The sequence below is a fragment of the Rhinatrema bivittatum genome, chromosome 2 (genome assembly GCF_901001135.1).
Source record: "Rhinatrema bivittatum chromosome 2, aRhiBiv1.1, whole genome shotgun sequence".
Classification (NCBI taxonomy): Eukaryota; Metazoa; Chordata; class Amphibia; order Gymnophiona; family Rhinatrematidae; genus Rhinatrema; species Rhinatrema bivittatum.
In genome coordinates this window covers 816,019,323-816,036,822 of record NC_042616.1, presented here as the reverse complement: position 1 = coordinate 816,036,822, position 17,500 = coordinate 816,019,323, and the positions used below count along the sequence as shown (strand labels likewise).

General features: G+C 50.6%; 1 protein-coding gene across 13 annotated transcripts in view; it reads right to left on the bottom strand.

The window, feature by feature from the left end:
• SCRIB (scribble planar cell polarity protein) overlaps window positions 1-17,500 on the bottom strand; it is a gene marked incomplete in the record, with an annotated part of 447,609 nt that overhangs the window by 42,054 nt on the left and 388,055 nt on the right. For all 13 annotated transcript variants that reach the window (XM_029592269.1, XM_029592271.1, XM_029592272.1 and 10 more), the window contains 4 exon segments: window positions 4,617-4,782; window positions 5,804-5,963; window positions 12,172-12,219; window positions 14,304-14,411. In XM_029592269.1, the coding sequence (XP_029448129.1) occupies window positions 4,617-4,782; window positions 5,804-5,963; window positions 12,172-12,219; window positions 14,304-14,411 (482 nt within the window).

Sequence of the window (17,500 nt, the reverse complement as noted above, 5' to 3'; positions counted from 1 at the left end):
AACAGTTCTTTGGTCCATTGAATAACACAAAAAGATAGTCCGAGCAATGAAATGCATTGGTCACCTTGAGATATCTGAAGAGAACCCGACACACATCCAAAAGATGAAGCTCCCTAGCATGGGGAGAATCGGGCATCATGTAAGAAACTCCTGGCAGCTCCACCAACTGGCTAAGATGAAAAGATGACACTACCTTGGGCAAAAAGGAAGGAACCACCCGCAACGAGACCCTATCATCAGAAATTTGCAAAAAAGGCTCTCTGCATGATAAGGCTTGGAGCTCAGAAATCTGTCTCGCCCAGCAAATCGCCACCAGGATCATCACCTTTGAAGGGTAAGATCCTTCAAAATAGCCCTTCACAAAGATTTGAAGGGAGAACATAAGAACATGCCATACTGGGTCAGACCAAGGGTCCATCAAGCCCAGCATCCTGTTTCCAACAGTGGCCAATCCAGGCCATAAGAACCTGGCAAATACCCAAAACTAAGTCTATTTCATGTTACCGTTGCTAGTAATAGCAGTGACTATTTTCTAAGTCAACTTAATAGCAGGAGGACCACAAGGTACTCATAGGACCAAGTTAAGATTCCAGGACAGGCAACGACTACGGACTGGAGGACGCAAATGCTTTGCTCCTTTCAGAAAACGCACTATGTCTGGATGAGATGCGAAGCGTCTTCCCTGCAACCTCTCTCTGAAACAACCCAAGGCTGCCACCTGGACTCAGAGAATTATAGGCCAAACCCTTTGACAAGCCCTCCTGCAAAAAGTCCAAGACCTGGGCAATGTTCGCGTGCAAAGGATCAGCGTCATGGACCCCACACCAGGACTGAAACACTCTCCAGACTCTGGTATATGCCAAAAAAGCGGAGGATCTTCTAACCTGAAGAAGATTACTAATCACCGGCTCGGAATATCCTTTCAAGCGGAAAAATCGCCTGTCAAAGCCAAGCTGCTAGACAGAAGCGACAAGATGGGTCCCTGACGTAGCACTCCCGTCAGGTGGCTTAACCAAATGGGCCCAGTCTACTGCTATCTGAAACAGATCTGTAAACTATGGATGGCGCAGCACTCCGGCCATTACCAGGATCACTTGTCCCTGATGATGCTCGATGTGACACAACACCTGACCTTCGAGCAGCCATGGAGAAAAAAAAACAAAGCAGGAGCCTCTCTGGCCATGGCTGAACTAGGGCGTTGATCCCTGCGGAGCCGAATTCCCTTCGGCAGCTGTAAAACTTGGTCATCTTGGCATTCTTCCTTGTTGCCATGAGATTGAACTGGGGTTCGCCACATCTGCACCAAATGAGCGCAAAGGCCTCTGCTGACAGCTCCCATTCTCCCGGTCCAGCTGTTGTCTGCTGAGATAATCTGCCTGCACATTGTCCATCCCTGCCAAGTGAGAAGCTGCAAGTGTTGCTAGATGAAGTTCTACCCAGGCAAAGAGTTTGTGAACCTCTCGAGCCACCAAGCGACTCTTGGTTCGCCTTGACAATTGATATAGGCTACCATTGTCACATTGTCTGAGAACACACGTATCGTCCGTCCCTGAATCTGAGAAGAAAGAAAAACAGCACCCTCCGGACTGCTCTTATTTCCAGACAGTTGATTGACTAGGTCGCTTCCATCGGAGACCACTGCCCTTGGGCTGTAGATCCTTGACAAATTGCTCCCCAAACACTCAGACTGGCATCTGTGGTTACTATCACCCAGTCAGGAACCTCCAAATCCACTTCCTTCTCTAAACTGGACCGTGACAGCCACCATGAGAGACTAGACCTGGATTCTTCCTGGACCGGTAACGGCAGCTAAAACTCTTCTAACATCAGATTCCACCGGGACAAGAGTGCCTTCTTAAGTTGACAGCATGTGCGCAAATGCCCATGGCACCAAATCCAGTTCAGAAGCCATGGACCCTAGCACCTGAAAATAGTCCCAGACCTTGGGACAGACAGGTCCCTCAGCTGAACCACTTGCGACTGCAACTTGAGAACCCTTTCTGGGGTAAGAAACACCTTGTCTAACCAGGTGTTGAATCGTGCTCCCAAATAATCCCAGTTTATCACCAGCCCAGGGAATCCAGGCGCTCTGTCACTCACCGAATGGAACAGAGACACTCCACCTCTGACTTTGCCCGCATGAGCCAACTGTCCAGGTATGGATGCACTAACATCCTTTCTCTTCTTAGGGCTGCCGCCACTACCACCATCACCTTTGTGAATGTTCTTGGAGCAGTAGCTAGCTTGAAGGGAAGAGCTTGAAACTGAAAATGCTCCCCTAGTACTGAGAAGCATAGAAACTTCTGATGGTCTGCTCTGATGGGAATAGGGAGATATGCTTCCACAAGATCCAAGGAGGCCAGAAACTCCCCTTTGTGCACCGCTGCAATCACCGGTCATAACGTTTCCATCCGAAAATGTGGTACCAGCAATGTCGTGCTGACCCTTGCAGAGCCGAAATGAGCCCTTTTTCTTGGGATCTACAAAGTACAGGGATACCTTTCCCTGACAGTCAACATGGATTTACCCAAGGGAAGTCTTGCCTAACAAATCTGCTTCATTTTTTTGAAGGGGTTAATAAACATGTGGATAAAGGTGAACCGGTAGATGTAGTGTATTTGGATTTTCAGAAGGCGTTTGACAAAGTCCCTCATGAGAGGCTTCTACGAAAACTAAAAAGTCATGGGATAGGAGGCGATGTCCTTTCATGGATTACAAGCTGGTTAAAAGACAGGAAGCAGAGAGTAGGATTAAATGGGCAATTTTCTCAGTGGAAAAGGGTAAACAGTGGAGTGCCTCAGGGATCATCATTTCTTTTGTGACTGCAGACACCGCTGCATCCACTTTTGGCGGTTTCTACAGCTCTAAAGTGTCCTCTGGCAGGAGGATACAACCTAGCCATAGCCCTGGCCAACTTCAAATCCCATTCCCGGTCAATCAGCTTCTTCACCTGCTTTGGCAAAGGGAATGCCCTCAGAGGTCCTCACAGTCCCTCCAACAGGATTTACCTCTTCATTGTCAGAATCTCTCCTGTGCAACCTTAATCCCCAGGTCCTCCAGAATCTGAGAGTTGAGAGGCCACAATTCCTCCATACAGAATAACCTGACCGCCCTCGGGTCATCCTCTGCTGCCAGAGGGACCTCGTCTGCATTTGGGTCCACCAGCAGATCAGCCACTGGATCTACACCCTGACCAGAGCCCTGGTCCACCTGAGGGTCCTGTAGATTGCTGCCTTGTGGATCAGCACCATTGGAATCCTCGGAGGAAAGATCCTCCCCTTGCGATTGATCCAGACCCGACAGACACAAAATGCCCCCCCCCCCCCCCCGTCCTGGGAGGCGCCTCAGCCCGAGCCTTCTTAGCCTTGCCTCGGATCGTCTGAGAAGGTGGCCTCTTCGCCACCAGCTCCTGCCTGGTGAGATAGGCCTCATGCATTAATAAAAGAAAATCTGCAGTGATCTCCTGCTCCATGGGCGCTGGGTCCTCCCCTGCGTCCATTAGCACATCTCCCCCTCCTCCAGGCCCCTGATGCACAGGAGAAAGCAAGGGAGGGGAGTCCCTGGCTTCCCCATCCATGTCAGGGCTCCTGCCACATGGAGCTAAAATGGCCGCCGTCTCTTTCACACCCCACCGGGGCCTCCTGTGCAGGCCCTGAAGCACGTGTACAGCATCTGCCCCCTGATCCTTTTACCAAGGCTCCCTTCGCCACCAGAGACACAGGCAAGGCAGAGAAGGACCACAGTGAGGCGAGAGCGTCACCCCCCGCAGGCCCAACAGGCTCTCCCACACTCAGCAGGAGACAGCATCGCGCATGACACGACTCACGGCTACAAAATAACCCTGAGCAGGAGAAAATAAAAGCCATTGCCGCCGCAGTCCCGGTTCTGGGTGCTGAAAAACAGCTCCAGCTGCGCGGTTTCCTTCTTCAACCCCAACGCCGAGCAGAGACACACCTCAAACTCTTTTACTGAGAAAATATAAATAGGCCTCACAGCTTCTGAGCTTTTTTTTCCCCCCCTCAAGTTAAGCTCTTAAAGAAATAGCCTGCCGAGCCACACAGAACAGTAAAAGCTAACGAAAATACTACTTTCCTGTGTGTGGGAGCTCCGGGACGCTGCATCTGGTCAGCCTGGGTGAGAGGCCCTCAGGGAGAGTGAGGGAACCAGGATCCCTGGGCTTTTCCTCCCTCTGGAATCAAGGGTCGAGTCTGGCCAGGGATTTCCAACGCCCCGCTTGCCCTGCTCAACCAGAGGGATGGCCCATGAAGGAACCTAACACATCTGGGAGCTCCGTTTTCAGTCTTCTCTCTAATCCTAAACTAATCTTATTTTAGTTTAAGTAACAGATTGCAGGTTTGCACCTCTACCATCTGCTGGAGACAGAGAAATAGTGAGGGACTGTAGGTGGCACTCTCAGTAATGTAGCAGTGCCTGAAACATTTTTGTTCTCTGCCTCCATCTACTGGTTGGGATGCAAATCCCCACTTGTCTGGACTGATCTGGAGTACGAACAGGAATTGCTGCCTGTGCAGTTATCCCCATGTCTTCCGCTTAAGGACTCAAAAGCCCGGCCTTTAATGGAGGATGCCAGAATACCAACTGGCAAAACAGCTTACCCAGACACCGGGGAATGTCTGCTCCGTCCGTCTATCCTCTCAATCTTGTATTCCACACCCTCAATGAAGACGCTGGACTGAGTGCTCGGGTCTGGCTTCTGCCTGACCGTGTCCTCCTCCTCTTCCTCCCTCAACAGGATCTCCCGTTTCTGCTGGAGCTTACGAGCTGCAGGTCAGATGACAATAGGTTAGTACAGCAGTACTGCAGAGATGTTTCAAGCAGACATCTGGCCCACAGCATCAGTGAGACCAAAAGCATAACTGCAGAGCAATAAAAGCCACTGACTTTCTGTCCCTAGAGAGCCATTTACTGAAAAGCATGTCACTGCCCTCCTACCACATCCTGCAATGTATATCTATACAGGAGCAAGAGTGCCACAAGGCTGCTCCTGAATCAGCCACGCTGCCACGTCCTGCAGTTTATATCTGGACAGGAGCAAGAGTGCTACAAGGCTGCTCCTGAATCAGCCACGCTGCCACGTCCTGCAGTTTATATCTGGACAGGAGCAAGAGCGCTACAAGGCTGCTCCTGAATCAGCCACGCTGCCACGTCCTGCAGTTTATATCTGGACAGGAGCAAGAGCGCTACAAGGCTGCTCCTGAATCAGCCACGCTGCCACGTCCTGCAGTTTATATCTATACAGGAGCAAGAGTGCCACAAGGCTGCCCCTAAATCAGCCACGCTGCCACGTCCTGCAGTTTATATCTGGACAGGAGCAAGAGCGCTACAAGGCTGCTCCTGAATCAGCCACGCTGCCACGTCCTGCAGTTTATATCTGGACAGGAGCAAGAGTGCCACAAGGCTGCTCCTGAATCAGCCACGCTGCCACGTCCTACAGTTTATATCTGGACAGGAGCAGCAGCAATGCCACAACACTGCCTTTGAGTCAGCCATGAGCAACAGTGCCACAATAGTGCCCTTGAGTCAGTCCTGCTGCCACATCGTACAGACAGGACCCTCCTTTACCTTCCTCCTCCTCACGGATGCTAGGGGGCCTCCTCGTTGCCTTCTTTCATGGTTTCTGTCTCAGAAGAGGTGGGAGATCTCCCCCTTTCCTCCTGTCTCAGGGAGGCCGGGTGAGGGTTTCTTTCCTCTTTCCCTCCTCCTGTCTCGGGGAGGCCGGGTGAGGGTTTCTTCCCTCTTTCCCTCCTCCTGTCTTGGGGAGGCCGGGCAGTCTCCTTCTTACCTTCCTCCTCTTTCATCTTCTTCAGGTCATCCTCTCCCACGAGGGACACACGTTTTGGAAGTTTCTCCGTCTGCTGCTGTTTCACGTCAATCTCAAAGTACTTCTGCCTCTCTCGGAAGGATCGTTGTTCTGGACTATCCAAGCCAGCTGGGGACGAGCCCTAGGGCAGAGTGGATGAGCGAGTGAGCAGAGAAGCACTGTACGTTCACTGCAGCATACAAAGATGGCGCATTTCACCTTCAGCAGACACAGCACACTGCACCTTCACTGCAGAAGATACTCACACAGTCTCCACTGCACTGCCAATGCAGCAGAGACGCACACAGCACAGTGCATTCACCTTCACTGCAGCACTCACACAGCACACTGCACATTCACTGCAGCAACACAGCCTTCATTGCACTTCATTGCCAATGCAGTAGACCTGCACACACTGCATTTACCTTCACTGCAGCAGTTACACAGGGCACCGCACTGTTTGGGTGGAACCAACAAAACAAAGTGGACAAGGCCATGTGGCCGGATGAGATACAGCCCAGGATAATTAAGGAGCTCCAAGAAGCGCTGGTGGGTCCACTGAAGGGACCTATTCAATAGACCCTTGGAGATGGATGTGGTGCCACAAGACTGGAGAAGCGCGGTGGTGGTCCCACTCCACAAAAGTGGTAGCAGGGAGGAGGCTGGAAACTACAGGTTGGTTGGTCTTACCTTGGTGGTGGGGAAAATGAATGGAGGCACTGCAGAAAGAAAGTGCAATGAACCATCGACAATGCAATGGAGACACTGCAGAAAGAAAGTGCAATGAACCATCGACAATCCAATGGAGACACTGCAGTAAGAAAGTGCAATGAACCATCGACAATCCAATGGAGACACTGCAGAAAGAAAGTGCAATGAACCATCGACAATGCAATGGAGACACTGCAGAAAGAAAGTGCAATGAACCATCGACAATGCAATGGAGACACTGCAAAAAGAAAGTGCAATGAACCATCGACAATCCAATGGAGACACTGCAGAAAGAAAGTGCAATGAACCATCGACAATGCAATGGAGACACTGCAAAAAGAAAGTGCAATGAACCATCGACAATGCAATGGAGACACTGCAGTAAGAAAGTGCAATGAACCATCGACAATGCAATGGAGACACTGCAGAAAGAAAGTGCAATGAACCATCGACAATGCAATGGAGACACTGCAGAAAGAAAGTGCAATGAACCATCAACAATCCAATGGAGACACTGCAGAAAGAAAGTGCAATGAACCATCGACAATCCAATGGAGACACTGCAGAAAGAAAGTGCAATGAACCATCGACAATCCAATGGAGACACTGCAGTAAGAAAGTGCAATGAACCATCGACAATCCAATGGAGACACTGCAGAAAGAAAGTGCAATGAACCATCGACAATGCAATGGAGACACTGCAGAAAGAAAGTGCAATGAACCATCAACAATCCAATGGAGACACTGCAGAAAGAAAGTGCAATGAACCATCGACAATCCAATGGAGACACTGCAGAAAGAAAGTGCAATGAACCATCGACAATCCAATGGAGACACTGCAAAAAGAAAGTGCAATGAACCATCGACAATCCAATGGGGGGGGGGGGGGGGGGCAAGATCTGAAGTAACCTGGATTTACCAGAGAAAGGTCCGGTGAGACAATTCTGATTGGGTGACCAGGAAATGACATCAAGGGCGGGCACTTTGATGAGGCTTGCCTGGAAGTCAGCAGGAGTTGTGATCCTGATGAATAAGATGAGAAGCCTGGGGGGTGGGTCCCACGGTGGTGGAATGGATTACAGACTGGCTCACTGGCAGGCAGCAGGTAAATGGAACCCGCTCTGAGGACAGAATGGTCATAAGGGCAGCGCCTCAAGGGTCGGTTCTAGTCCACATCTTTGCGATTTCGGAAGTAAAGTCAGTTAGCAGGTGCCAGGAGGCTTAGGTGGGGACGGACGAGGCCACAGTCCCCCTGTATGTCCGAGGGTGGTAGAGGAGCAGGGCCTATTCGCCAACCTTACACTTTGCTTGTGTCCTATTGAATGTAAGATCTGTGGCGAAGAAGGCTAGTACTGTATTTTAGAGTTTAGGTTTGATTTCTTTTTAGTGAGAAAAATATGGTTGTCGGAAAGGAATGGAGTTTTGCCCTCTGAATTATGCCCTCTTGGATATAAGTTTTTGAGTCAAAATAGGGAAGGAAGGTGAGGGGATGGTTTTGCTTGTGTGTTTAGGGAGTATTTACTAATTATACAGATATATATTTTTGTGTGTGTAGCTGAACGTAAAGGCATTTTTTTTAAAACTGGACTTACAGGAACTAGTTATGTTGTTATAGTGTCCCTTCTCCACTGAAAGTGACGGTTTGGGATAATATTTATGAAATGATTTTGGAATTAAGTCTGAGGTATCAAGCTTTAGTTATACTTGGGGATTTTAATTTACAATTAGTGTCAGGTGCATCCCACAATGGCAGGTGCACATTGGATTTGCACGCAGGATCAGAGTATGTGTGTGGGAATTATTTAATAAACTGGGGGTATGGAGGAGTGTCATGCTCTGACCATAAGATCGTGTCTCTCTCTTTAAAGGGTCAGTCTAAGGGGTTAGGGGCTCAATGGAGGACAGGAAAAAACAAAATCAACTTAGAAGACTTTAATAGGCTGGAAAACCTTACAGAAGTTGATTGATGTTGATAATATGATAATCCATTGGCACTGCTTCTCCAATGCAGCAAACACTCACAGCTCCCAGTGTAATGAACTTTCAATGTAGCAGACACTCAGCACCCAGTGCACTGCACCTCCAATGCAGCAAACACTCACAGCTCCCAGTGTAATGAACTTTCAATGTAGCAGACACTCAGCACCCAGTGCACTGCACCTCCAATGCAGCAAACACTCACAGCTCCCAGTGTAATGAACTTTCAATGTAGCAGATACTCAGCACCCAGTGCACTGCTTCTCCAATGCAGCAAACACTCACAGCACCCAGTATAATGAACTTTCAATGTAGCAGACACTCAGCACCCAGTGCACTGCTTCTCCAATGCAGCAAACACTCACAGCACCCAGTGTAATGAACTTTCAATGTAGCAGACACTCAGCACCCAGTGCACTGCTTCTCCAATGCAGCAAATACTCACAGCACCCAGTATAATGAACTTTCAATGTAGCAGACACTCAGCACCCAGTGCACTGCTTCTCCAATGCAGCAAACACTCACAGCACCCAGTGTAATGAACTTTCAAAGTAGCAGATACTCAGCACCCAGTGCACTGCTTCTCCAATGCAGCAAACACTCACAGCACCCAGTATAATGAACTTTCAATGTAGCAGACACTCAGCACCCAGTGCACTGCTTCTCCAATGCAGCAAACACTCACAGCACCCAGTATAATGAACTTTCAATGTAGCAGACACTCAGCACCCAGTGCACTGCTTCTCCAATGCAGCAAATACTCACAGCACCCAGTGTAATGAACTTTTATTGCAGCAGTCACTCAGCACCCAGTGCACTGCACCTCCAATGCAGAACTCACACAGCACCCAGTGCACTGCATCTCAAAGGCAACAATCAGCCTTCAATGCAGCATTCACAGCATTCAGGGCACTGCAATTCCAATGCAGCAGACACTTACAGTACCCAGTAACAGTAAATGACAGGAGACAAAGACCAAATGGTCCTTCCAGTCTGCTCAGCGAGGTGTTCAGGGTTACTGCCACTTCATGCAGATTACCCCCTCGCCTTCTTGTTCAGTTACAACTGCTGCTCCAAGCTGGTCACTCATGTTCAGAAAGGTTTCCACATGTTATCCCAGTGCTTCACTTCTATCCTTTTTTCACTAATGATCCTCTGCATCAACCATGCCATTTTGCATTCTTCACAGGTTTTTCCTCTACCACCTGTTCTGGGAAGGCATTCCATGCATCCACCACCTTCTCTATGAAAAAATATTTCTTGACCTAGTTCCTGACTCTACCACCTGGAGTTTCATATTAGAGAGAGTGGCCTAGTGGTTAGAGCAATGGGCGGAGAACCAGGGAAGCCAGGGTTCAAATCCCACTTTTCCTTCTGATGTGTCTTGTGTCCTTGGGCAAGTCACTTTATCTACCATTAAGACTGTAAGCTCTTTGGGCCAGGGACTTGACATAAGTGAATAGTTATCACTGTTGCACAGCGCTGCATAGCACCATAAAAATAAATATTATGACCCCTAGTGCTACAGTTTGCTTTCCAACAGAAAAGGTTTGAAGTTTGAGCATCATTAAAACTCTTCAGGTATCTGAAGGTCTCTTTCATATCTCCCCTGCACCTCCTCTCTTCCAGGGTGTGCATATTTACTGTACATCTTTCAGCCTCTTCTCACAAGACTTCTGATACAGACTCCACGTCATGGACCGCTCCCATCCCATCTGCATCCTTTCTGAGATACCGTCCCCAGAACTGAACACAATATTCCAGCTGAGGCCTCTTACTGGTTATTCCTCTCTCTGTGCAGCCCAGCATTCCTCTGGCCTTAGACACTGCCTTGTCACACTGCTTCACTGCCTTCAGATTATCAGACACTATCACCTCGCGGTCTCCTTCCTGGTCTGTGCACATCGGTCTTTTGCCTCCCACCACCTCCTCCCCAGTCATCTACAGCTCCTTTGGATCAGTGCGCCCCAAATGCATGACCCTGCATTTTTTGGCAATCTTAACTGCCAAGTCTTCAACATCTCTTCAAGCTTCCTTCGATCACTTCTCATTCTCTCTTCTTCTTCAGGGGTGTCCATTCTGTTGCAGATCTTAGTGTAACCCACAAAAAGATAAAATATTTCTTTCTAATCCCTCTGCAATATTGCTTACAAAATTGTACTATGCTTTCACTGCAGCTCACAATCACACAGCCTCCACTGCACTGCGCCTTCAATGCAGCACTCAACATTCAGTGCCCTGCACCTTCACTGCAACAATCACATTGTACTCACAGTACCCTAGATGCTATGTAGCACTTAGAACACAGTCTCCATTGCAGCACACTGCACCCAGTGCACGGCAACTTCACTGCAGCAAACACAAAGACTTCCCCGCAAGTCACTCACAGCATCCAGTGCACTGGGCCTTTACTCCAGAAGGCGCACAGTGCCCAGGGCACTGCAACTCCAATGCAGCACACAGCCTCCATTCCAGAATTCACATAGTACCCAACAACAAACGTTGAGCACACTGCACTTTATCTCCAGACATATACAGTGCTGAGTGCACTGCATTTCAATTCCAGCAGACACACAGCACCTTTATTGTAGTATACACTGCATCCCCCATATGGTGCCCAAGGCACTGCACGTACACAGCACCTAGGGCACTGCAGCAGACACTCTGTACACAACGTCCATGGCACTGAGCCATTACAGCAGACATGCACACAGTGCACAGGGCAGTGCACCATACACTCACAGCATCCAGGGCACTGTATCATTACTGCAGCACTCATTCAGCACGGTCACTGCAGCACTCACACAGCTCACAGGGCACTGCACTGTGGCTGCAACAGACCCACAGTAGCCAGTGCATGGCATCTCCACTGCAGCAGACACTCATAGTGCTCAGTGCATGGCACCTTAATTCACAGCAGCAAGCACATAGCACCGAACAAGGTGCACTGTGCCTCCACTGCAACACTCACAGCAACCAGATCAATGCACTTCCACTGCAGCAGAAACGCACACAGCACGCACCAACCACAGTACACTGCATTTCCACAAGTAGGATAAAAATTAAAGAAACAAAAAAAGTTTTTAAAAAAAATAGACAGTCGGGTTCAGGAAACGGATGCTCGACTGACAAGCGTTCGTTTCCTCAACTCTCGGCGTCTGTTTTCCTTACCAGCGGACAGCCATCATGAAAACCGATGCCGATAAACCTGGTGTCGATTTTCGTGACTGCCGTCCGCCTGTAAGGAAAACAGACGCCGGGTCTATCGGCGTTGGTTTTCATGACGGCCATCCGCCCACTGGTCAGGAAAAGCGACGCTGATAAACTCGGCATAGGTTTTCGTGACTTGGCCGTCCGCCAGTAAGAAAAACAGACGCCAATAAATTCGGCGTTGGTTTTCCTTGCTGGTGGACGGCCGAGTCACAAAAACCGATCGGGTTCTCGTTAGCAAGGAAGCACTAGGGTCGTGCAAGTGCCTCCGTGCCAACGCAACTCCCTAATTTAATGGCGCGTTAAGAAAGCGGGCGATGACAATTCAGTGCCCGCTTTCTATGCAAATTTACTGCATCGGCCCCAATGACTGCAGCGGCCACCTCTGGATGGCACTGGTCACAGGCAGTCAGAGAGGCACAAATACAAACACCACAGCAGTCTGATCTTACCTCAGAAGGAAGACCAGGCCTCTCGGGAGTCCTCGGAGTTGAAGGCTCCTGTAATGAAAGTGAAATGAATTACACCAGATGATTAGAATGAGTGGGGAGGTCTTCTGCTGCTTCATATCTATCCATAGGGGAGAGGTCTACCCTGCTCTTTCACCATGACCATTGGGATGGGAGCACTCTTTCACCCCTTCTCCTGTCCCAACAGGGAAAATGATTGCACATTCTCTCTCGCTTCTCCTCTCCCCAGAGGAAGACATTCTCTTTCTCCTTGCCCCCTATGCAGGGGTGCTCTCTGTCTCTCCTTCCTTAGGAAGTAGCATGCTCTCTCTCTCTCTCTCTCCCTCCCTCGGGGAAGTCATCTCTTCCCCTGCCATCCCCCTCAGGAAGAAACATTCTATAACCCGTCCCTCCCCTTTTCACAGGGAAGCACTCTCTTCCTCTGCTCACCCGTCATCCTCAGGGAGAAGCACTCTTCCCATGACAGCCCCCTCAGGAGGAAGCACTCTCTAATCCCTGCGCCCCCTCCCTTTTACGGGGAAGCACTCTCTTCCTCTGCTCACCCGTCATCCTCAGGGAGAAGCACTCTTCCCCTGACAGCCCCCTCAGGAGGAAGCACTCTCTAACCCCTGCACCCCCTCCCTTTTACGGGGAAGCACTCTCTTCCTCTGCTCACCCGTCATCCTCAGGGAGAAGCACTCTTCCCCTGACAGCCCCCTCAGGAGGAAGCACTCTCTAACCCCTGCACCCCCTCCCTTTTACGGGGAAGCACTCTCTTCCTCTGCTCACCCGTCATCCTCAGGGAGAAGCATTCTTCCCCTGACAGCCCCCTCAGGAGGAAGCACTCTCTAACCCCTGCTCACCTGTCATCCTCAGGGAGAAGCACTCTTCCTCTGACAGCCCCCTCAGGAGGAAGCACTCTCTAACCCCTGCTCACTGTCATCCTCAGGGAGAAGCACTCTTCCCCTGACAGCCCCCTCAGGAGGAAGCACTCTCTAACCCCTGCTCACTGTCATCCTCAGGGAGAAGCACTCTTCCCCTGAGAGCCCCCTCAGGAGGAAGCACTCTCTAACCCCTGCTCACCTGTCATCCTCAGGGAGAAGCACTCTTTCCCTGATAGCCCCTTAGGAGGAAGCACTCTCTAACCCCTGTTCACCTGTCATCCTCAGGGAGAAGCACTCTTCCTCTGAGAGCCCCCTCAGGAGGAAGCACTCTCTAACCCCTGCTCACCTGTCATCCTCAGGGAGAAGCACTCTTCCTCTGAGAGCCCCCTCAGGAGGAAGCACTCTCTAACCCCTGCTCACCTGTCATCCTCAGGGAGAAGCACTCTTTCCCTGATAGCCCCTTAGGAGGAAGCACTCTCTAACCCCTGCTCACCTGTCATCCTCAGGGAGAAGCACTCTTCCCCCGCCAGCCTCCTCAAGAGGAAGCAGTCTCTAACCCCTGCTCACCCGTCATCCTCAGGGAGAAGCACTCTTCCTCTGACAGCCCCCTCAGGAGGAAGCACTCTCTAACCCCTGCTCACCTGTCATCCTCAGGGAGACTCTTCCTCTGACAGCCCCCTCAGGAGGAAGCATTCTCTAACCCCTGTGCTCCCTCCCTTTTATGGGGAAGCACTCTCTTCCTCTGCTCACCCGTCATCCTCAGGGAGAAGCACTCTTCCCCTGACAGCCCCCTCAGGAGGAAGCACTCTCTAATCCGTTCCCACCCCCCCTTTCACGGGGAAGCACTCTCTTCCTAAACCGACCCATCTCCATCAGGGGGGAGCACGCACTTTCTCAGTCCCCTCCCCCCTCAGAAAGAATCACTTTTTTTTCCTCTGTACCATCTTTCAAGGCTAAGCATTCTCTCCGTGTGAATACTCAGAGGAAAAACTGAAAATGGAACTTGTACCAAATGTACACAATTTTAACAATATGTAAATTGTACACATTCGGGTGAAAATGTTCATGACATTTCATTTTTTCTTTACATAGTCATGTTTACCTGTCTGCTCTGTACAACACAACTACTCTATGCATGTAGTAACTGTGGATAACGAGTTCTGGTAAAGAAAATCTCCTTTTGTAGGCTTGGCAGACGCTCTCTTACGAAATAAATGGAGTGGGGGGTAAGCACAGTGCGAGATACAGTACCTGCTGACCCAGCACCAGATGCACCACAGGCACAGCAGCGAAGGTTTTATACGCCTCTTTAATATTGACAGGGAACTCGTCGGGAGAGAGAGGAGAAGAAGGTCCGGGCTGCAGAGAGAGGCAGGAAGACCGAAAGAAGGCAAAAGGGAGGACGAAAAAGCACAAGAGAAGGGAGGTAGAGAGCAATCAGAGGAGAAAAAACAAGATGGGTGAAGGCATGAGCAGTGAGGAAGCAAACTGTGCGGGAGACACAGAGAAAGGTTTGCGCAGCGCGACTGCCATGGCGGAGGGCTGGCGGAGAGCGCAGAAATGCAGATAGCACTCATCTTTACCATGATGCTAGCAGACCTCCTAAACAAATGGAGAGATTACTTACCTGATAATCTCGTTTTCCTTAGTGTAGGCTGATGGACTCAGAACAAATGGGTATAGTGTGCTCGTGCTAGCAGTTGGAGACTGATCGGACATCAGCACGTAGTACATATACCCCTGCAGGAAGTGCAGAAGCTCAGTAATCTTCCTTGCAAAGCATTATGGATATATGTGTGACTGACCGATCGATTAACTGAACAGGATTAACCTGACCGATTGATAGTAGCTGGAGACTGCCAGTGTTCTCAACCGGAAGGCGTCGACACCCGGCAGGGTGGATGCCCTATGTAAGAAAACATGGCTTACCTTGAATCGGTGAATTCCCATGTACATCGGCAGCCGGGTGGGATGCTGAGTCCATCTGCCTACACTAAGGAAAACGAGATTATCAGGTAAGTAATTTCTCCATTTCCTAGCGTGTAGCAGATGGACTCAGAACAAATGGGATGTACAAAAGCTACTCCCGGACTGGGTGGGAGGCTGCCTGAGGTCCGTTTAGGATTCCCCTTGCAAATGCTGTGTCCTCCCTGGCCTGGACGTCCAGACGGTAGAATCTGGAGAAGGTATGGATGGAGGACCACATTGCCGCTTTACATATCTCTGCAGGTGACAGCATCCTAGTTTCTGCCCAAGAGGCTGATTGTGCTCTGGTAGAATGAGCCTTGACCTGTAGAGGTGGTGGTTTTCCCGCTTCTACATAGGCCGCCTTGATAACTTCTTTGATCCAGCGAGCAATAGTCGCCCGAGAGGCCGCTTCTCCTTGCCTCTTCCCACTGTGGAGGACGAACAGGTGGTCCGTCTTTCGTATTGCTTCCGACATTTCTAGGTATCTGGACAGCAGCCTGCTGATGTCGAGATGACGCAGTATTCGACCTTCTTCCGACTTCTTCAAACCTTCCATGGTTGGCAAGGATATGGTTTGGTTGAGGTGGAAGTGTGAGTACTTTGGGTAAGAAGGAAGGAACCGTACGAAGATGGATAGCCCCTGGGGTGATTCTGAGAAACGGATCACGGCAGGACAGCGCTTGTAGCTCTGAGATGCGGCGTGCTGAGCATACGGCCAGCAAGAACACCATCTTCAAGGTTAACAAACGGAGGGACAGGCCTCGGAGGGGTCTGAAGGTGGGTCCCGCTAGGAATTCCAAAAATAGGTTGAGGTTCCACAGGGGCACTGGCCATTTCAGTGGCGGGCGAATGTGTTTGACTCCTTTCAGGAAACGTGAAACGTCTGGGTGTGTGGCAATGCTGTTGCCGTCACTCCTGGGGCAGTAAGCAGGATAGCGCTGCCACCTGAACCTTGATTGAATTGAGGGACAGACCCTTCTGAAGTCCATCTTGCAGGAAATCCAGAAAGATGGGTATTTTAGCGGCATGTGGATTGGTGCTGCGAGTTTCGCACCAGGCTTCAAATACTCTCCAGATCCTTATATAAGTTAGTGATGTGGAGAACTTGCGTGCTCGGAGGAGTGTATCTATCACCGACCCCGAGGATCCCCTTTTCTTCAGTTGAGCCCTCTCAATGGCCAGACCGTAAGAGAGAATTGAGCTGGATCCTCATGAAGGATGGGACCTTGTCGCAGCAGGTCCCTGTGAGGGGGCAGGGGTAGAGGATCCCCTGCCAGTAGTCTTCTCAGGTCTGCGTACCAGGGTCTTCTTGGCCAGTCCGGGGCCACCAGAAGAACTAGGCCTCTGTGCCGCTGAATCTTGTGTATAATGGCACCCAGCAGGGGCCATGGGGGAAAGGCATATAGCAGGATCCCCTGAGGCCATGGCTGTACCAGGGCATCGATCCCGTGGGATAGAGGATCTCGCCTGCGACTGAAGTACCTGGGTACTTGAGCGTTGGACCTGTCCGCTAGTAGGTCCATGCCCAGAGTCCCCCACTGATCCACAATCATCTGGAAGGCCGTGGATGACAGCTGCCATTCCCCCGGGTTTAGGCTTTCTCTGCTGAGGAAGTCTGCCGTGGTGTTGTCCTTCCCGGCGATATGGATGACGGAGATGTCCCGGAGATTTGCTTCCGCCCAAGCCATCAGGGGGGCTATCTCTAAGGATACCTGCCGGCTTCTGGTTCCGCCCTGTCGGTTGATGTATTCCACCGTGGTGGCATTGTCCGACATCACTCTGACTGATTTGTTTTGAAGTCTGCGGGCAAATCGCAGGCTGGCTAACCTGACTGCCCGTGCCTCTAGTCGGTTGATGTTCCACCCCAACTCTTCTCTGTTCCACCGCCCTTGGGCGGTTAGCTCTTCGCAGTGTGCTCCCCAGCCGCTCAGGCTGGCATCTGTAGTGAGCAGGGTCCAAGTTGGGGAGGACATTTTTGACCCCCGGCTCGTGTGGCCAGACTGCAGCCACCACAGTAATTGATTCTGTACTCTGGCCGGTAGAGGTAGATGCACGGTGTAGTTCTGTAATCGTGGGCTCCAACGAGATAGGAGGGCGCGTTGTAACGGTCTCATATGAGCCCGTGCCCATGGTACCACTTCCAGAGTGGACGCCATTAGGCAGAGGACCTGTAGGTAATCCCAAGCTGTGGGCCGGGTGGTGCTCAGCAGAGTCTGTAAACGATTCCGGAGTTTTGATCTCCTCTTGGAGGTCAGGCTGACTTTGTATCCCTGGGTGTCGAATCGGACTCCTAGGTATTCCAGCGACTGCGAAGGCTGTAGGGAGCTCTTCTTTGTGTGGACTACCCATCCTAGGCTTTCCAGAAGAGATATAACTCTGTTGGTTGCCCGGAGGCTCTCCTCCGGTGACTTTGCCCTGATCAGCCAATCGTCTAGGTAGGGATGGATGAGAATCCCTTCCTTCCTGAGTGACGCCGCCGC